Source organism: Xyrauchen texanus, chromosome 33 (assembly GCF_025860055.1).
Source record: "Xyrauchen texanus isolate HMW12.3.18 chromosome 33, RBS_HiC_50CHRs, whole genome shotgun sequence".
Classification (NCBI taxonomy): Eukaryota; Metazoa; Chordata; class Actinopteri; order Cypriniformes; family Catostomidae; genus Xyrauchen; species Xyrauchen texanus.
Window position 1 is genome coordinate 5,793,631 of NC_068308.1, and position 22,576 is coordinate 5,816,206.

Below are 22,576 nucleotides of genomic sequence, written 5' to 3' on the forward strand. Positions count from 1 at the left end.
CAGAAGCAACTGAAGGAAATGAAACAGGCCAATAAGCGCAGTTGTTCGAGGAAGAGTTGTGGCACATGGAGAAAGAATGGAAGCTCAAGGAGGTATTAGTGTTGATGATGCTGTTACTAACATATTTGGGACAGGTATTGCCTCCTATACAGGGCCTACCGGACAGGCGATCAATTAAGGCCCAGACTCCCCAGGCGAGGGACCATCACAACGACTATGGTATGATGAATTTCCTACAATTGACATCTCAGACCTTCAATATTATTCCCCTGAATGAGCAGAGTCTAGATAACATAGAAATCAGAAAGAAGCGAACGCCTGGATCACTAAACAAAGGTGAACCCGAAAAACAAAGAATTTGGATAAGCAATTTGGCTAAGCAGAACAAACCGAAGAATCGGCCTCAAAAGACACTTGTCAAAATAATCACCCAAAGACTGAAAAAGCAAATAAATTTAGAAAATGATATGGAACCCATAGAGTCAGCAGGAACAGAGGAACTATTACAATATGCAAATCAAAATGACTGGTATAAATGGGCCAGATATACAGCTAAGCAAGCAAAAATGACAAACTGTGTAATGTGCTCGCCCACTCCATTGAAAAAATTTGTAGTAGTCCCAAATCAGTATGATTATAAGTATTATGCCAAAAAATTGTGGTAAAATAGGGAGAACAGTGTACTGCCCAGCAGAATGTTTGGCATTCTTGGGTCATCCGGAATATGATAAATATTATAAGATGATAGGGTGGGGAGATCAAGGCAGAAAATTAGACAAATACGTGTGGATAATGAGAAAAAAGAAAGCACATTATCATATAAAATAAATCGTCAACTGGAGTATGAATGCTTTAACAAAACTAAAGGAAAAACGCATGTAGGACAATTTAAGGGCAATTGTGCAGTAATATGGCATTTAGATGATGAAATGTTTTTTAATAATAATGTGATTAGGTTTAGATTTAGATTGCTGTATATACATACATACCAAATAATACATCCCCAGAAGGAACTTTTACCCAGGCGATGAGGAAACTGCATAACCTGAGAAAGGAAGTTAAATCTAATGTAGGGAGAGATCAGCGGTTTGGGCAATGGTTTGATGATCTTTTTGGTTCATGGAAGTTGGGGCTAATGAAAATAGGTATAATAGTAGTTATTGGACTGACCCTACTTGCATTATTATTATGTTGTATTATACCCATTCTGAGATCAATTATGACTAGAACGGAGGCTAAGCAAATGGTAGCCAGTATCAATGATGACAACGCAAACAAGTGTAGCAACCAGACAATATACCATTGGGCCAGGATTGGATGAACTTGATGAGATTTACTGAGAAGCAATCAAGAAAATAACAATGTAAGGGGAATTTTATTTTTGAACACTTTTCTCATGTTTTTGATAGTAAGGGAGACAGCAAGACTATTGTACTTTCATTTTACATAACAAAATAGGTAGCATCTCAAGAAAGGAGTTAGAGGGTGTTTTGTTTGTTATTTTTGACATATTCCCTATTATCAATGTAACCAATTACTTATTACTTATTGGTGAAGTATATCTTTAGTACACTGTATCTAACCAAATAGAAGTAGCATTTTTGATGATTATGGTTCCATATAATGTATATGTGAAGTTATTGCCAAGAGAAGACATATAAGAGCTATATTTGAAGACAGGAGCTGACGAGCACCTCAGTGCTTGGCTGCAAGAGCAAATAGACTCAACTGGTGGTTTAAAAACCCGCTGTCTGCTCCAACACACCACCAGATAGCTCCAGGCTACCGGAATTGTCTGTGAGTTCCTCTGGCAACGAAGAATAAATATTACTATGTTACTTTTAATAGTGTTTTGTTAAAGCATATATATATATATCTTCTACTCAATGGATAATCAATTGTACTCTACATCACGCAAGGATTCACATTTGCATGCACATGCTTATTACAAATGGGTTGATTTTTGTCACCCACCCCCAGGCACAGCGCTAGCTAGAGGAATAGGATCTTTTACTCCTTCCTAGTTAAGTGTGGATGGAGAGGTTTGGTCCCAAGTTCTGCAGAGTGCAGCCCCATAAAAATGGCATTGGATAGTGGACTGAGTGGCCTACTTTGGCTACATGATGAAATGGGACAGGCTAGCTTGTGTGACTGCACTCTGGTTTTGTTTGAGGGAAATAGAGTGTGAGACTTTAAGTCTCAGAGGTGGGAATATATAGTATATTTTTCAATATTCTAGTATGTTTCTTATATATCAAAATACTTATATGAGTTTCCTGGCCTTTGTGTGACCCAGGAGAGAGCATATGAGGTTACTAAAAGTGTTGATGCTGCAGAGGCCACAAAGAGCACCCAGCTGTAACAAAATAATGAGACTAAGGACCTTGAAGATAGACTAAAGCCAAGTTTCTACCAGTAAAAAGATATCAAAAGGCTCTGTGAAATAATGGTGGCAAATAGTATCCATTGGTTACAAAAATAACAAAGGGGCACAGAAATGAGGTAATGCCAGATAACAAAATGTATAGAAGAGGAGGTTTTGGACTAAGACAGTCAGAACGGACAGCTGGCCGGTCTCATGTTTGTTGGTGTTCAATAAACTACAACTTTGGCATCTGGAACTCAAGACTCCGAGAGTTTTCTTACAACTTAGAGAGATTCATCGCGAAATTCCACGACACAGCCTGCCTGGAGTTTGCCAAAAGGCACCTAAAGGACTCTCAGACCATGAGAAACAAAGATTGAACTCTTTGACCTGAATGGCAAGCGTCATGTCTGGAGAAAACCAGGCACCGCTCATCACCTGGCCAATACCATCCCTACAGTGAAGCATGGTGGTGGCAGTGTAGGGCTCAGTTTAGGAGCGGGTTTGGTTATTAGCAATAATTAATAATTATCATAGGTAACTATCAATTATTAAAATCAAAAGAACATTGATTAGAATCAATGTTAGCTTTTTTTAAATCCTTTAAATCAACAATCATCAAATTTAACAGAATATGAATTATTAAAGATAATAACTAATTACTAAAACTAATTAAACATTGATTACACTTAACACTAGCTTTTCGATCCTTCAAATTCAACAATCATCAAAGATAATTGTCAATTATCAAAATCAATAGAATATTAATTAGGATTAATGTAGACGGGGCACCACCCTGCAATCAGGGACTAATAACCAAACAGTATAACAGTCTCAATGTTAGATTGTTCTCTTAGGAAAATTGACGTCCGTAGATCATCAAGATTAAAAAGGGAACAACGAAGGGTTGAATTCGAGCACTGGTATCCCCTGCCAGCCTTTGACACATGTGTATGCAAAACAAACCAAAACACTTCTCTTTTAATTATAATGAAAATTATTGAAAAAATAATATCAATTAATAATCAATACAATGCAGTCAATAAACTTCCGACATTCAACGACAAACTAAACAGTGACATGATTAGATATGGTAACCAAAATAAGCCTATAACACACGAGAGGATGGTATGTGTGTGTGTGTGTGTGTGTGTGTGTGTGTGTGTGTGTGTGTGTGTGTGTGTGTGTGTGAGCATGTATTTATCACTTTGTGGGGACCAAATGTCCCCATAAGGATAGTAAAACCCGAAATTTTTGACCTTGTGGGGACATTTTGTCGGTCCCCATGAGGAAAACAGCTTATAAATCATACTAAATTATGTTTTTTGAAAATGTAAAAATGCAGAAAGTTTTCTGTGAGGGTTAGGTTTAGGGGTAGGGTTAGGTTTAGGGGATAGAATATAAAGTTTGTACAGTATAAAAACCATTATGTCTATGGAAAGTCCCCATAAAACATGGAAACACAACATGTGTGTGTGTGTGTGTGTGAGAGAGAGGAGTGACGTGCACGAAATGGCGGACGTGACTCTAGTGGGGAGTACGTCACATGAGATTTCCGGCCAGAGTGTATGGCCGCGAATGTGAGCGGAGAGAAGTCGGTTACTGGCGTCTGCCCGTGTGCGGCGTGTCTTTCACTTGTACGACTTGTGTGTGGTTAGTACGACAGAGAGAGAGAGAGAGAGAGAGAGAGTGTGAAAGTGGCAGCGCCGAAGCCAGTTTCGCGATCGTGGGAGAGAAGGCAACTGTTACACTGTCACACTGGTGCCAGTGTGACAGTTTTCCCAAGAAGGACACGTGAAGCAGGGCACTTGACGTTCCAGGTAAGGCTTTTAATGGCCACAGCAATGTTTACAATCAATTTGATAAAGTTTCTCAATTCTTGGACTTCTATGCGCCAACACTAAACTGATGTGTGTGTGTGTGTGTGTCTGTCTGTCACTCACTCTCTCACACTCTCTCTCTCTGCTGCCTTTTTATGCCGCTCTCCCCACGCTTACTGAAATTAGACACAGGTGTTAGACATTAGCTCAGGTGTAAGCGCCCTTACCGCTTTTCTCTCCCGGACGGTCGCTTGACCACGCCCCCGCTGCCACACACGGCTTGTAACAAAAAATAAAAAATTAGCAGTAAACAGTAGCCTAGCAAGAAAGTCATTGGTCACTATCTTCCTCCTCTTGTGCACATGAAACCAAAGAAGTCATCTCCTTCGGTGTCGGAGTTGAAAAGCCTCAGCTTTAGTTGTCTTTTTGCACTGAGTCAATTCATCACGCTGCTGTTTCCAACGTCTCCCGTGCAGCAGCTCTATTTCCTTTTCCAACAGCCAGATCAATCGCCTTCAACTTGAAATCTGCATCATATGCATTTCTCCGTGTCTTGAGGGTGACAAAATGACTACCGTAATCAGAATGATGGGAAGTTTGAGCGTGCTCGATTTAATCTAAACAGTAAACAAAAAAGTAGTTTGACCTTAACCCGTTCAGCAATTTCATTGGTCTAATGAAAGCTTCATGCCGCCAAAAAAACTGAGCACGTCACAGAATGTTTTTCTTTTTTTTTTTTCAATAAAATTTGAAAGCGAGAAAAATCCATATATAAGCCGCATCGTTGTTTAAGCCGCGAGGTTCAAAGCATGGGAAAAAAGTTGCGGCTTATAGTCCGGAAAATACGGTAAATATCCTATCTCTGCCCAGACGTTAACCTCTTGGAGGCTCGGGTGAAGATGGGAGGCCGTTTTCTCGCTCTGTCGGCAGGCAGCTGCAGATTCTCGATGGCTGGCGGAGACATCAGCGACGTTACCTTGACTGAAGAGGAAAGGGATCCTTCTTTCTTCACTTCTGCAGGCAAACGGATGAAGATGCGGATTACTCTGCATTTTCCTTCGGATCCGTTAAAGTGTTCGGTGGAACAAAATGTAATCTCAACTCGTCCAACGAGATGGAGATTGTATGGCCGCAGTTTCAAGTTGCACGTTACTTCCTTTTGCAACGAGGCAACGCCTGAGAGCAGCAAGGACTGCGTATACATATGGCACGCAGAGTCACTGGAAGCGAGGTACAGAACGATTTTTGCGGTATTTCATAAACATAAAAACATTTGGAAAAAGTGAAGCGCTGTGAATACTTTCCAGATGCACTGTATACTAGGGGTGGGCGTTATATCGAATATACTCAATTTATCACGGCTTGTTCTGCTTACGATGTAGTAAATTGCTATTTCGAAAACATAGAGTACAAACTGTCAAGTAATTTTTTAAGCCGCCAGCATGAGACTTGCTTTTTGTGTTCCGCTTCTCTCCCTTTCACAGACACACACAAAAAAAAATAAACTCCCATACATAAGTCACACACACGCGCTCACCCTTTCAGACCACTCTCCTGGACGAGTGTGTGTGACGTATATAGGTGAGAGTCATGATACGTGTGTTTTTGTATCTGGAGAGAACAGGGAATGAGCCAAAAAAGCAAAGCGACAAAACAAGTGTCGAGCTCAGGAACGGTAATAGAAAATAGAGGCGGACTAATTGGTTCCGAAAAGAAATAGCACTGGATCCATCGTCTGGCAGTGGTTTGGATATCGCCAAGCTGATGTTGAACAAACAACGGTTATCTGCAAAATATGCAGCAAAACCTTTGCCACAAAAGGTAGCAGTACCACAAATTTGTTTCAACATTTGAAATGCCACCCACTTCAAAACGAAGAATGCCTGAAGCTCTGCATGTCTACATCTCCACCCACACCAAATCAAATGCCAAAGCAACCAGCCCAGAAGCAAATTACTCTGGCTTCTTCGTTTTCCAAATCAATACCATATGACAAAAAAAGGTGAAATTTTTTTAGAAATCACTGCCGCAGTAACCAACTACATCACCAAAGACATGGCCCCAGTAAGTGTAGTAGAAAAGTTTGTACATTAACCCAGTGCACAACAGTGCTAACGTCTCGGTTACTGACGTAACGTCGATGAGTTGACACTAGGGGTCCCCATGGAAAACGCCACAAGAGCTGAACAGAGTTACGCAGACTGGCGGTGCGAGATGGGCAAACCTCTGTGTGCCTCATAGCCAGCGCAGCAAGCCTTCGCATAACTACCCCCAACACACTGGCAGGCATGAAGCGGTCCCCTGCACCTAGGGGAACGGCTAACTGTTCAGAAGTATAAGGACTGGCTGGCGAATTCGTTCGGCTGGGGGCCAAATATATGGTCCAATCTGGGGGGTGTCCCTCCAAAGAGGAGGACAACGCGAAATCACAACCGGCCTCGGTGGGGGGGGGGGTTAGGTGGAATACACACACTGTCTTACCGGTTAGGAGTGGAAGCACATCGTGTGGAGCGGCGTCGTGGTAGATCCTACCCAAGGGGGGAGGAGTTACTACAAATACGGCGACCCAGGGCAGAGGGCCCACTGTCCAAGGAGGACGCGGTTTACAGGTAGGGAAACCATTTTACGGGATATACATCACACGGGGTTCCCGAAGGGGACAACCAGCAGATGTGGAGCACTTACATCAGTACGGGGGCCTAGTGACGCCCGTACCGGGGCGGCAGCGAGCCTTTCCGAAGACTTGATGGCCGCTAGGCTAGGGAGGAAGAACGTCCAGGGTGTCACCTGATAACACACGGGACGAAACTGGCTCAACCCTGAGGTTATAGAACATTGCAAAGGTGTTAGGTGTTGCCCAACCCACGGCTCTACATATATCTGCTAGAGAGGCGCCATGGGACAACGCCCACGAAGCCGCAACGCCCCTGGTAGAATGGGCTCGTAGGCCAAAAGGGGGCGGCACGTGCCGGGTGTGGTATGCCATTGTGATGGCATCGACGACCCAGTGGGCGATCCTCTGTTTGGAGACAGCGCTTCCCTTCCGCTGTCCGCAGAAGCAAACAAAGAGCTGCTCTGAGCTTCTAAAGCTCTGTGTGCGGTCCAAGTAGATGCGAGGAGCACAGCAACGCCAAGGCTGGGTCTGCCTCCTTCTGGGGCAGCGCTTGCAGGTTCACCACTTGATCACTAAAAGGGGTCATGGTAACCTTGGACACGTAGCCCTAGGCACAGTTCGCTAACAGAGAACACCTGCAGGTCCCCTACCCTCTTGATGGAGGTGAGCGCCATTAAATCGTGCTTCCCTAAAGCGAACAGGTCTACCTGTGCTTGGGCGAATAGACTCCAGATCAGCTGAACCACCTGGGGGTGGAGCCTCCACTCTCCCCTGTATGTAACCTGCCGCGACAGCGTGTCCACTGTGCTGTTGAGGTAGCCTTGGATGTGAGTGGCTCACAGCGACTTGACAGTGCTGACTCCAAAGGAGGAGACGGCGGGCGAGTTGTGACAGCGAGAGCATAGACCGCCTTGGCGGTTGATATACGCCGCCGCGGCTGTGTTGTCCGTCCGGAGCAAAAAGCCTCCTCAGGGTCAGTAGTACTGCCAGCAACTCGAGGCATTTGATGTGCCAACAGTCGCGGACCAGTCCAAGGGCCGGCGACTGAGTGCCCACTGCATACGGCGCCCCAGCCCCATTGGGAGGCATCTGTCATGACCACGACGTGCCTGGAGACCTGGCCTAGAGGAACTCCTGCCTGTAAGAATGCTAGGTCTGAACAGGGGCTGAGAGAACGGCAACGTGTGCCGTGGCACCATGCTCGTCTCTTTACTCGGTTCTGTAGCCAGTGCTGGAGTGGTCTCATATGCATCAGCCCGTCGCTGAGGATACCATATACCCCAGGAGCTCTTTGAAAAACTAGCAAAGCTGTCGCTCACACGTCTGCTCCTCGCATGGCGTCACGTGTTTCCTCATGTCTTTTAATATCTCCAGAGTGCAAGGATTTTGAATTTTATGCCATGTTGACTTCAAAGAACAGATATGTAGCAGGGTGTATGAAATCTCACCAGATTATGACAAAAATAATTAAAAACTAACAAAGTGCCAGAGCTCGCCGTTTACATGTCCGACTCTCACATAGTGTCACATGACTCCCCCGGCAACGCAAAGTTAACAATGTCTATGTAAATCAGGATGTTACACTTGGTATGCTTAATCATGACCATGATATGAGGGTAGATGTTTGGAGACATTGACACCTACGGGTCAAGAAATGTGAAAAATTTATAATTTTGCCCGCCTGTAAATTTTAAACCGCATGTCCTAAAATCATGAGGTTAGTGTCTATGAGGCTTTAATCTTTACCAATTTTTCCATTATCGGCCATACAGTCTCTGTCATATTGCATTTTATTTAAAAAGTTATATCTTTATTATTATTATATCTTAATTAGGGTCTTCGATTTAACGCGTTAATTCAGTGCGATTAATTTTACCAAAAATAAGACGTTAAAAAAAATTTACGCATTTAATCGCAATGCCCCCCGGACCATAATAAGGAAGAGTCCTGAGAAATGCAAGCTTGTAGTACCACCTGTTTACTCCAGAGGGCAGTAAGTCAAATTTCAGCTGTATGAGCAATGCGCAATTTATACGGTGAAGAAAAAACTTCAGTAGGTTCAAAACACTTGAAGGACCTCAAATGAGAATTAAGGGATCTCAAGATGTGTTTAAAGATTGAGTATTAAACTATATTTATCTTGAAACAGTGACCTAAACATTTTATGTTTATGATGAAATGCACCCGAGACACTACACAAGCATGTCTGACGCTGGATTGAGATGGTGCAAAATTTGGAAATTACCCATAAATATTTAATCACGAATAAAATCAAAGAAATTTCCTTCAAACTTATAAGTACTACCTCACTAATTATTTTATTGTAGAGAGATTTAATTGTGATGTCATATATTCTGTACATTTTTTCATTTATTTTGGAGTCCCTACTCGACTTGTTTTTGGTCTGATTTCTGCAAGATTTTTAGAGATCATATTATTACCAGCTTTCAACTTTGTTTTGAAATTTTTTATTCAGTTTTTTTAGCTCTGACATGTCTCTTCATAAGGAATATTAATTGATTAATGTTCTGCTTTTGTTGGCAAAGTTTAGTATTCGTAAATGTAAGTATGGTGGTTATAAACCATTAGTCTTAAAATTCAGAGGTTCAGAACAATTTCCAATTTTAGTAACAAGAAAGCTGTAAAGTGTATTGAAATATGTAAACAATTTGATATTTTTATTAAACTGTTTATTTATATTCCTTTTTGTTGTTGTTTGTTTTAATATACCTCTTGGCTCTAGATGTAAACGTTTTGTCCATCCATCCATCCATCTTCAACCGCTTATCCGAAGTCGGGTCGCAGGGGCAGCTGCTCCAGCAGGGGGCCCCAAACTTCCCTATCCCGAGCCACATTAACCAGCTCTGACTGGGGGACCCCGAGGCGTTCCCAGGCCAGTTTGGAGATGTAATCTCTCCACCTAATCCTGGGTCTTCCCCGAGGCCTCCTCCCAGCTGGACGTGCCTGAAACACCTCCCTAGGGAGGCGGCCAGGGGCATCCTAACCAGATGCCCAAACCACCTCAACTGACTCCTTTCGACGCTAAAGGAGCAGCGGCTCTACTCGAGCTCCTCACGGATGACTGAGCTCCTCACCCTATCTCTAAGGGAGAAGCCCGCCACCCTTCTGAGGAAGCCCATTTCGGCCGCTTGTACTCGCTGACCTAGTTCTTTCGGTCATGACCCAGCCTTCATGACCATAGGTGAGGGTAGGAACAACAATTGACCGGTAGATCGAGAGCTTTGCCTTCGGCTCAGCTCTCTTTCAGTGACAACAGTGCAATAGAGCCGAGTGCAATACCGCCCCGCTGCCCCGATTCTCCGGCCAACCTCCCGCTCCATTGTCCCTCACTTCGTGAACAAGACCCGAGGTACTCGAACTCCTTCACTTGGGGCAATACCTCCTTCCCTACCTGGAGTACGCACTCCATCGGTTTCCTGCTGAGAACCATGGCCTCAGATTTAGAGGTGCTAATCCTCATCCCAGCTGCTTCACACTCGACTGCCAAGCGATCCAGTGAGAGCTGAAGGTCACGGACCGATGATGACATGAAGACAACATCATCTGCAAAAAGCAGCGATGAGATCCCCAGCCCACCGAACCGCACACCTTCCCCACCCCGACTACGCCTCGATATCCTGTCCATGAATATCACAAACAGGATTGGTGACAAAGCGCAGCCTTGGCGGAGACCAACCCCCACATGGAATTAACTCGACTTTGTGCCGAGGACCCGTACACAGCTCTCGCTTTGGACGTACAGGGATTGGATCAGCCCTAAGAAGGGACCCCCACCCCGTACTCCGCAGCACCTCCCACAGTCTCTCCCGGGGGACCCGGTCATACGCCTTCTCCAGATCCACAAAACACATATAGACTGGATGGGCATACTCCCAGGCCCCCACCAGGATCCTTGCGAGAGTAAAGATCTGGTCCGTCGTTCCACGGCCAGGACGAAAACCGCATTGTTCCTCTTCAATCCGAGGTTCGACAATCGGCCGAACCCTCCTCTCCAGCACCTTGGAGTAAACTTTACCAGGGAGGCTGAGAAGTGTGATACCCCTGTAGTTGGCACACACTCTCTGATCCCCCTTTTTGAAGAGGGGAACCACCACCCCGTTCTGCCACTCCTTAGGCACTGTCCCAGATTTCCACGCAATGTTGAAGAGGCATGTCATCCATTTTGCGTGTAAACATTTTGTAAGCATTAATAAAAAAAAAAAAATGTTTTAATGTCTGATGCAGGTGTAAATTGACGGGTCCTTAAACAAGCCTTCATAATAAATCTCCAACTGATTGACAAATTCACTTGTGAAATGGATTGCTGTGAACTGTATGCCAATGATTGACTTATGATCAATAACATGGTAGTAAATAATACATTGTATTCTAAAGCCGCTTTTTGTATTGTCTTATCAATTATTAAAAATGTAATGCATTTTAATTATCTGAAAATTTTTATTATATATATATATATATATATATATATATATATATATATATATATTTTATTTTATTTTTTTTTAATATTTAAAGATATCTATGTATAATTATATATTGATATAAATATGTATAATCATTATATATTGAATTATTGTTATATAAGGGGTTTTCTCAGCAAATATTTGCATAATATTTTTATGTAAATAATTAATATGCAATTAATTAATCGGGACACCATGTAATTAATTCGATTAAAACATTTTATCGATTGACAGCCCTAATCTTAATCATTATTGGATTTAAAATAAAAATTGGTATGCATCATCGACATCACATCCTGAGGATACCTGAGCAGTTTTAAGACACCTATAGTTCAAAAGATAACCCACACTTGAGTGCGGAGTAAATTTGGCTATGCTATGGCTGAGATGTGTAAACTCAGTGACACAGTGTTTAATGCATCAGACTGCAGTTCCAAAGGTTGTGATTGACTCCAGCAAAGAACGGTTTTAAAAATTGTGCTCCTGTTGACCTCTGAGTCTTCCTGTTTCACTTACTACTACTTACTATTTACATTGCATAATTCCTGATTAATTCAAATTGACTTGGCTGTAACAACATTTTCAAACATTCGTTTTTTGTACTCTCAGCATGGAATGTGTCTTTAGCATTACTTGGATGTGTCAACTGAATGGTCCAGTGTTCAAGCATTGGACTGTTGCTCAATAGGTTGCGAGTTCGAGTCCAGCTAAAATTTCTTTTTTTACAATTTTTACCTCTGTTGACCCGTTGAGTCATCATGTTGTCCTTACAACAATATAGGCCATACTTCACTTCACAATTCCTGATTCAATTCAAAACCTCTTAGCTGTAACAATATTTCTCAGTGGTCTTGATGACGCCATGCGAGAAGTAGACGTCTGCACACTTTACACATTTTTAAATTGTTTTCATGCTATAAACCGGTGAAATTGATACACCCACACATTTGCTCTTTGAGGTAATCATGGCAAAAACGTCAAAACCCTCGGGCTCCGGAGACATTAAAGACACTTTCGTGTTCAAGTTGAAAGCTCTGATGGGCTTGCAGACAGGGGACTCGATTTGGATGGTGTGGCTGGGGAAATTCAGCGTCAACTGTCCAACATGTCGGTGATGCTGACATGGATCTCGCTGTAATACGTTGATCGATTACGGTGATTGAAATAAAATTCTCTGAGTTGGTTACAAGAGTGGCAGATGTTGAGAAACGGATAGATTATCTGGAGTCATCGGAAAGGGAATTATCCGTTAATACGAAAATAGGAGCCGAAGGAACAACATACAGATTGTTGGAATTCCTGAGCATAAAGGAGGCAGAGATATGGTGAAATTCCTGGACGAGCTCTTCCCGAGTCTGCTCGACATAACAGGCCATAAGCTGGAAATCGAGTGAGCTCACAGAGTCCAGGATCGCAGATCAGCTGAGGGAGACAGGCCACTATCAATTCTTGCCAAATTTCTAAGATCATCCGATAAAGATCTCATGTTACACCAGACGAGGAGCAAAGGAAAGCTTTCTTGGAAGAATCACAATATTTTCTTGTTCCCGGAAATGCGATCGATTCAAGGAATGCAAGAAACTCTTGCATCAACGGAAGATTGTTTTTGCACTGATGTTTCTGTCCAGACTGAGAATAGATGAAAAGGACGGTCTCAAAGTATTTACATGTCCAAAAACAAGCATTGTCATTTATACAAACAATGGGTGAGTAAACAATTGGGTGTTTCTTATGTAAGTGGATCGACTTTCTGTACATTGACTCTATTGTTGGAGGAAGCTGGGCGCCATTTTTGTTTCTTCTTGCTTTGACTCCGCCTAGCGGCTGGAGTTTGTTTTGTGGAATAAAAATTTTCCTTGAAGAAATTTTTGCATTCACGGAAGATCGCTTTACCACTGATGTTCCCAGCCAGATTGAGAATAGACACTATGGATTGACGGCGGTTGGCGCTGTCGTGCACGGGGTTAAAGCACACATTTTTCTTTTTTCTGTTTGTTTGGTGCGGGGGTAAGTTCAGGGTTTGATCGTTGCACTAATGGAGAATGTGGTCTGTATAATCTTGTTGATGAAACAAATGTTAATATGAGTGGATTATCTCTCTCCACATGGAATGTGAATGTGCGGGTGAACCCCATAAAAAGAAGGTTATTCCTCAAGCATAAGTAATATGATATTGTGTTTCTTCAAGAAACACACCTTTCTCCGCAGAAGCTGAAAAATTTGGGAAGATATGGGGTGGATATGACTACTTTAGTACTGGCTCAAGAAAAAGCAGGGGTAGTCTTATATTGTTAAATAAACATCTACAATTTAAATATCTCAAACAGATTAAAGATAAATTAGGAAGAGTCATAATTGTTTTAGCATAAATTCATATTTTCATTTCATTTTCAAGATCATATTTATAGATCTTGAAGGGATGTTGCAAACAAGCATCCCTCATGATATAATATTGGGAGGAGAATTTAATCTTTTGATGGACTCAGTCTTTGATCATAATGAAGCAAAAGTGTGTAAGCCCCCTAAAGCAATACTGATGCTTCACAGGATGTGTAAAAATCTAGGTCTTGCAGATATTTGGTGACTTTTGAACCCATCTGGGACTATACATTCTTTTCATTAGTCCATAAGATCAATTCAAGAATCCCTCATTCCATCTGTTGTCGATTGCTCAATTGGAATCATTTTAGTTTCAGATCACACAACCTGGTAAGTTTAGAAGTGTTGCCACATATGGAGAAAAATAAATAATATATTTGCTGCTTTAATGTACACTGTAGCAAAATTCTGAATTCCAACCAATGCTAAAGACTGAAATCAATGTCTATATGGAGACCAACTGGTCCTCAGTATCCTCTGTGGGCATGGCTTGGGATGCACTTAAGGCAAATCTTAGGGGCCGATCATACAGTATGCTTCATTTATCAAAAAATCCAAAGCATGAGAACTCGTGCAGTTGGAAGGGAATAATATAAGTGCAGAGGCGAGCTGAAGCACCGAATGTCATCTGAGGGCCTCAGAGAATTGACCCGATTGAAATACAGATATAATACTATTTTGTCGTGGAAAGTGGAGTTTTGGTTATTCAGGACAAGACAGTCATACGTTGAGTTGGGGGACAAAGCAGGTAAGCTTTTGGCTAGATATATAAAGCAGAGAGAGTCGATTTCTACCATTCCCTCAGTGAAATCTGCTGGTTGTGAAATATTTACCTCTGACAAATAATATAATATTAATAATGCTTTTAAAGAGTCCTATCTTGTTCTTTATAGTTCCAAGTCTTCATCTACTGATGAGGATATTAGAAAATTCATGGAACCATTAGAACTTCCTAAACTGACGACTGAGCAAAAAAACTCTCTTGATTCTGAGATAACCTTGGAGGAACTTGACGAGGTAATTAAGGGCTTACCTCCCGGCAAGGCTCCTGGGCAAGATATTTTTGACTCTGAATTTTTTAGATCTTATGCTACAGAACTGGCTCCACTTCTGTTAGAATTTTATACAGAATCATTAAAAAATGGAAAGCTTCCTCCAACCATGACACAAGCTTGGATAAATCTGATTCTTAAAAAGAACAAAGATCCAAGAGAGTGTTATCCATCCAATTTCCCTGATCCAGCTAGATGTAAAAATAATGTCAAAAATTCTGGCTAACCGATTAAGTTATGACATCTCTTATGACATCGGATGCACCGATACCTCTTATTCTCTTCTGCTCCGATATTGTAAATCTCAGTATCGGCTGACACCGATCCGATACCAGTGTTGTTTTTTGCATAATCAGTTTAGAATATCTTTACATTACTGTGTGGAACTAATTGGGTGTACTCTTTAATATGTAAAGAAACACAAACCTCTAACTACACATTATTTCAATATAAATGTATAGTTTAAGAAACACTTTATTATTAACTAGTATACTGCATAATGTAGCAAAATGAACAGTAATTCCAGTATAAGTCATCAGAGGAAAATAAGCCATTTTCAATTTTTTTTTTTACATTTTTCAACTTGTATCTGGACTTTAAAGGATTCAGATTTCAATTTAGTTGTAAGATATCAACTCACTTTACATTCACGCAGTTATTTTTTGGAACCCATTCAACTTAAATATTATCATAATTTGTAAACAAATAATAATATATTATAGTAGTAATAAATCTCAATCATGCACCTTTAACTTTTAAAACCTCAGGCTTTTATTTTGACATTCTGAACTCTCCAGGAATTCCTGTAAGTGTGTCTGTTTGTAGGCAAGTTCAGAGTAGTTTAATTAGCTTTTTATTCAAATTCTGTAAAATGCACCTCCAGTGCCATTCTAAATGCATATTGTAAGTGAACCGAACTACTGAGCATCTACATCTGAGATGTTGTTTGTGAGTAGCGCCCAAATATTGCGCAATGCGTGAAGGCTAAAAATAGCCGCGAGTGTGTGTGTGTGTAAACAGAGCAGCGCCATTCACTGACGCGCTGGAGATGTGCGTGCATTTTATATATTTACTTATAAAACACAGCCTTTTGTGATTCACAGAGCTTTCGCACATCTTCAAGTGGCTTTGAATAAAATGCACAAGTAATATGAACTACTTAAATTGTGCTTTTATGGTTCTTTTATGTCATTTTTTGAGCTTGACAGTAACGAACATGACAAACACACAGTATCGGATTTGGATCGAGCTCGTTGTACCGATACCCAGTCTATCTAAAAGCTTCAGTATCTGAGCCGATATTGATCCAGGTATCGGATCGGTGCAACCCTAATCTCTTATACATATAGATCAGGTGGGGTTTACTCGTAGCCGCAGCTCTTCTGATAACATTAGGCATTTCATCAATATCATGTGGTCAGTGGCAAATGATCAGACTCACTAACTAAGAACTAAGCTGCAATCTCACTTGATACCAAAAAGGCATTTGGTATGGTAACATCTTGGTTCAGAATACTTTTATTGGATGGATTAAGTTACTCTTTAGTACAAACAAATGGATTCATTTCAGATTATTTTACTTTGGATAGGGGCACCCGGCAGGGTTGCCCTCTTTCACCATTATTGTTCTGTTTTGACCTGGAGCCATTAGCAGCAATAAGAAGGGAAGATGATTTTCCAGGGGTGGTGGCGGGAGGTATGGCACATAAGCTTTTGCTTTATGCAGATGGTATTTTATTATTAGTTTCCGACCCTACTAGATCTATGCCTTGCCTCCACAGAATAATGAATCCCATTTCTAAGTTCTCGGGATGCAGATTTATTTGATCTAAATCCGAAGCTTTGGCTCTGACAGCATACTGCTCGGTAACAGCTTTTCAGCGGCACAAACAGGGCATTAAGTATTTGGGTAGTTTATTCCCAGCAAATTTATGTAATTTAGTCAATTTTGAGAGTTAATTTTGACCATTTAATAAAAAAAAGTTTAAGCGATGTGGACAGGTGGGTTTCGCTACATTTATCTATGACTGGAAAGGTTAATGTTATAAAAAGAATTGTATTCCACAATTCAACTACCTACTACAGTCTCTCTCAATTGAGGTTTGCCTCTTTTATTTTAAACAATTTGATAGTATTACTTAATCTATTATCTGGAATGGTAAAGGTCCTCAGATGCATTTTAACAAGTTACACTGGACAATTGACAAAGGTGGGTTAGGTCTCCCCAAGAACCTTTTTCAGTTCAACCACAAACAAATAAATATATTTGTCTGGATTTATTTGTTTGTGGTTGAACTAAAAAAGGTCTCAGATTGGTTCTTTTTAAGAGGGCTCAAGTGTGAAAAACCCAGTAGCCTTTTTGCAGTTGAACATGTGGAAAACATTATATACTCAAAGACTTGAGGCTATAATTGGTGCCAAAGGTGCTTCAACAAAGTATTGAGCAAAGGCTGTGTATACTTATGTACATGTGATTTATTTTATTTTTTTAAATAAATTTGCAAAGATTTCAAACAAACTTCTTTCACGTTGTCATTATGGGGTATTGTTTGTCGAATTTTGAGGAAAATAATTAATTTAATCCATTTTGGAATAAGGATGTAACATAACAAAATGTGGAAAAAGTGAAGCGCTGTGAATAATTTCCGGATGCACTGTATGTTGGGGTGGCTGGTGGCACATAATTGTTAAAAGTTGATTCCATGTATTCTTGTGTTGTTTGTTTAAACTTGTATTTGGAATCAATAAAAAAAAATGTTAATAAACAAAATAAAATAACTCACTCGAATAATGTCCTGAAGGCAAAAATCAGGAGCCTCCATCTCCCGCATTCTCAACAAAGAGTGTTTGTGACGTAGAAGGAACTGTGAAGTTTGAGTGAGTGAAGTTGTTCTGAGGGAAGGTTGAATGACGCTTATTTGGGTGAAAAATGCTTATCGAGAATGCACCAGACAGGAAATTGTCTAACATATGAACTACTGATTAAATATTAATGCAATCCCCTCTCCCTTTATATTTTTTTTACGGATTTACACAATTCACACTGGTCACATTTTTAGGTCAGAAAAAAACGGAATTCCAGATTAATCTTGAAGAATAACATCCCCGTTAGGTGTGCTATGTCAGCTTGCTATGTCCCTTTGGCGGCTTTTCACCTTGTGGCAGAATGGTGCAGTGGATTGTGCACTTAAATGTGGAATGGAAAAACATCGGTTTTATCTCTTCTTTGGGTGGCTTTTCTTGTATGCCATGTACACGCAATGTGTTGGGACTACTATGGTGCAATGCTTGCCATTTCAGTGCTTGGCCTCATAATTGCTGCTTGCAACTATATTTTCTAGATATTATTGTGATTTTGAGTGCACAATAAACTGCATCTGAGATTTCAGTCATTTTAGACTCAGGTTAGACTCTATTATGACTTTACATTTAATACATTAAATACTTTGATTTTAAAACTATCTGTCAATTAATCAGTTACCTGCTTTCTTCCAATGCTGAAGTTATCAATGTCTGCAAAATCCAACATTGTTCAAGTCTAACAGCATGTTGTGATGTGTCAAAGCTAAATTATTCCAATTAAAATCAACAAAATTGTTTTTGCTGGATATGCTTGTCTATAGTTTGTACTATACATTGTGTTGTATTTTTATACCACAGCATGAACTTACTGGAGTATAAACAGTAAAGCTAAATGTCCCTGGCTGCAATATATTCCAAATTAAACTATTTTTTTTTAATCAAATATATATTGTGAAAAAATAAAAATAAATCACTTACATCATTAATATCAATGTTCTTATCCACATCCACAACAAACTTTCCTTCAGGATGCACCTATAAACAACAACATTTTACAAGTCAGTAGCAATACTACATTACAAGCTCAGATCTGATGACCCCCACACTAAAAAAGTAAGAAATAGTGATTGTCAAACCTTGACCAGCACTTTCTTCTTGTCCATGGCTCTCACCACCTCTCCTACATATGATCCCTGCTCCTGCAGTAACTGCAGTTCCTCACGCAGAAGGCGCACTAAAACCAGAGACACAACAATTACATCATTTTGATGTCAATTTTATACATCTAACTTAATGCATATGCAACATATGAATACAACACAAAAGTAAATTAACCAGCATAAACCCAAAAACATTACTGAATAAGTAGATGATCTTTACCCTTGGCATTTAACTCGTTCCTTTGAGCCTGCAGACGTCTAAGATTTTGGCTTTTCTCATTTACTGTCAACTGAAGGAAGAGACCAGCACATTTAGACATGATATCTCATGACAAGCTTATATAATGTGCGACAGTTAATTCGGAACATATCGTGAATGTTTTTACCTGAAGCTCCTCGATTTTTGACAGGTAATACTGTCGGAGACCAGATCCTCCTTTACTGTCCTCAATATCCATCTGCAAAAACAACGACAATATCAATTATGAACTGAATGATGTTACATAAATCACCATGTAAGAAGAGAATATGATTAACTAATATTAAAACATATTGGTTAATTAATCATCTGGAATGGTTGGAGTTAGTTAGGAACAGGTCATCGTGTTTTCTTGTAGATAATCAGAAAATATGATCAGAGATGAGTGATTTATCTATGTTATGATCAACCTATCTATCTATCTATCTATCGTTTCGTGGTCAGAGAGAAGAGATTGTTCATGTCATGATCAGTCAGTCTGACACAATGAGACAGCAAAGTCCGCTTAATTCGGAGTGAAAGCATCTAAAATAATCCACTCTATAAAGTAACAGCATGTCGCATATATATACACTGTGTGCAGCTTACAGCACGAACACGTCTCACTCTGCTGGCAATATATGAAGATATTACTCAGAAACGTCACTAACCTGCTCCATCGCGTCCTGCGACATCTTGAATTGACAAATTTCCGCTTTTTTTCTTTGAGCAGGATAAAGACAGAAGGCTGTGCCCTCTAGCGCCGCTTCATATTGGAGTAGTACTGCATCCACTGATCTATGTATATATAACTGGATTGCTCATAGAATTCTAACTGCCAGCAGTAGGTGAAGCTACCGGAAGTGCTCTGGCGGCCATCTTACTATTCCCTACCGACAGAGGGCATCGTGGCATGTGCAGCGTTTACCGCGAAACAACACTCACTTAAGGATGCGGCTAAAGAGCCCTCAGGTTGTAATTTATGACTGTACATATTAAGCACACATTAGTCGTTATCCCCATGTAGAGTGGGCATAACGATCATAATCTTTAATAATCAACAGTAAAAATACAACACCAAAGTTTATTAATACCCCTTTTTAAAGCAAAGTTATCCATCTGCAGATTGTTACAGGATGCAATGTTTCTCTGCCTTCATAGTTTAAATCTGTTGATGCTCATTGTTCATAATGTTGACAAATTATACAACTGCATAATTTCCAACATTATTAACCATTTTTGACTAGATTATATAGTAAATGTAAACTAATTTGGGGGGGCATGCACATCAACAAGTTTTAAAGTTGTTAATAAAAACGACTAGCTTTGTGTTGATAATGTAACTAGACAGTACCTCTTCAGAATAAATCCAGAAGAATCAAATATAAAAACGTAGTATACACACAAGTTCATATAGAGTATGTGTGGGTGTAAAATATATGTATATATATATATATATATATATATATATATATATATATATATATATATATATATATATATATATATATACACACACACACACACACACACATAAATTAATTTACCTTTACTTAATGGAATTATCCATTTGCATTAATTTCTGGAATATGTACATACCAGCTTGTGAGAATTTAATTATTTCAACAATCCCCTGATCTTTTAAATCATAATTAGAAATAAGTTTATTGACATATGCGTACAAGGAAATCATACATATTTATTGTTCAATAACAAAAGCTTCCAAGTACACACATAAATTGACTTAAACTGAACAATACAATAAAAATTTGCAGATATGTGGGAACAAATCTGCTAATGGATTTAACAACAATCCCACATTATTCAGCTTTCAAAAGAATGGTAGCAAGACATGCCATCAGAGCTAGTGGCAACAGTTCCCCACTGGATAGCACAGTGACACTGGAGGCAACATCTTCTGATATGTTCAGCCTGAAACAGAAGACTCAGAGAAAAACATCACTGTATGTCATCCCAGCTTGTCCATGTTCAAAGAGGCTGTGGTGGGGTACATAGCAGGCTTTGCAGTTAAAACAACTATGAAGATGATTCTGTGCACTACCTGTTTATCAGCACTCAGTGTCGAGAGCTCTTCCCAAGATGAACACACTAATCGACATGAAGTCCTGAGGTGGATTTATAAGACCGTCAGACAGCGTCCTGAAAGTCTGCAAGACAGCTGAGAGATTTCTTCAACAGCACACACTCACAAGGCCCATCTCTGTCCCCACAAAGGTTCTGGATCTCCATGGTGGTTCTGCATTCAAGGAACTTGAGGCACACATGTACAACAATCACATCTTCATACTCAGTGCATTGCAGAAAGCTGCACAAACATCAGGCTCCACTTCATTGCCAAGGAAACATGTGCTGCATCACACTCCAAACGGCTTAAGAAAACTCTGGGCAAGCTTGAACTGCAAAATAGAAGAAAAAAGAAAGGTTTGATATAAAGATCAGGAGCCGGTTGCACCAGCTATACAAAAGTTTAAACTTAGCTTAGTAGTGGCGTAAATGAGCACGAAGTCACAATTTACGCACTACTAAATAACTGAGCATTGCACCATTAAACTTCAGTACGACGTAACCCTAAGTATAAAGTAAATATTTACGGAAGACTCCGAGCAGGTGTAACTGATGGAATAAAAAAGCAGACTGATATTTTATGACATCAATAAGCTCATGTTTTGCATAATAGGCATCAATCAAATAATTGTGATTATGACAATTAATTGCCTGTTTTAGGTTTTTCATAAATATGATGAATAATTATCATACAAACTCACCAATTCATTTATACAGATTTTTACAAGCTTGAGTCATATAATAAAATAAGGGTATGATTTCCTTTTCAGGCTGCAAAAACATATGAATGACAGTCAAATATAAAAGTATAAAATGTTAATTAAAATAATATCTTAATTATCAAAATATGTCTCTCAAGAGAGCTGCTCTTGTGACGTCTACGTAAGCAAACAAGGTTTGTACTTCAACCGCAACAAAATCAAATTGAAGTTCACGGCTTTTTAATACTTCTGTGTACAAATATGAAGGCTGCTTATTGGATCAATGCAGGTAAACATCATAGTATGCGACTACGCATCACTTTACGGAGTTTACGAATTACTAGTTAAGACTTGCCTTAAGAACAGGTGGAGCAACCAAATTTAGCACCGACTTAGTTGCAAACTAACTAGTAGTTACGAAGCCTTGAACTTTATACCCCAACTTAAGACCTTACGCACAGCTATTTACTCAACCTCATGTCCTTCCAAACCTGTATGACTTTTTCTGTGGAACACAAAAGATGACATTTAAAAAAATGTTTTTGTCCATATAATGAAAGCCGTTGGTGACCAAAACAAGCTATTTTGCTCACCATTTACTTTCCTTATATGGAATACAAAATACATTTTTGGGGGTTCTGCAAAAGAAAGTCACATGGATTTGGAAGGACATGAGGTTGAGTATATGATGACAGAATTACATATTTGGGTCAACTTTTCTATTCATATTAAATGTTATAACTATCTGAAACAGTAATTTTATGAGACTTATTTTACATGTTGCAAAAGTATCTTCATTGCAAATAAAAACAGATAGTATAATATGTTTTACTCTGTCAGCCTGGTTTCACTGAAGAGCTGTTTTAACAATGTCTC

General features: G+C 39.9%; 1 protein-coding gene across 1 annotated transcript in view; it reads right to left on the reverse strand.

Moving 5' to 3' along the window:
• The window catches only part of LOC127626424 (26S proteasome regulatory subunit 8-like), a 64,033-nt gene extending 44,376 nt beyond the window's left edge, over nt 1–19,657 (reverse strand). Inside the window, exons 1-5 of the mRNA XM_052102170.1 lie at nt 19,586–19,657; nt 19,063–19,134; nt 18,897–18,966; nt 18,653–18,750; nt 18,495–18,551 (exon numbers count right to left, since the gene is read on the reverse strand). Of these exons, the coding sequence (XP_051958130.1) occupies nt 18,495–18,551; nt 18,653–18,750; nt 18,897–18,966; nt 19,063–19,134; nt 19,586–19,609 (321 nt within the window). The 5' untranslated portion in view covers nt 19,610–19,657. The remainder of the gene's footprint in view (nt 1–18,494; nt 18,552–18,652; nt 18,751–18,896; nt 18,967–19,062; nt 19,135–19,585) is intronic.
• Between the last annotated feature and the right edge of the window lie 2,919 nt (nt 19,658–22,576).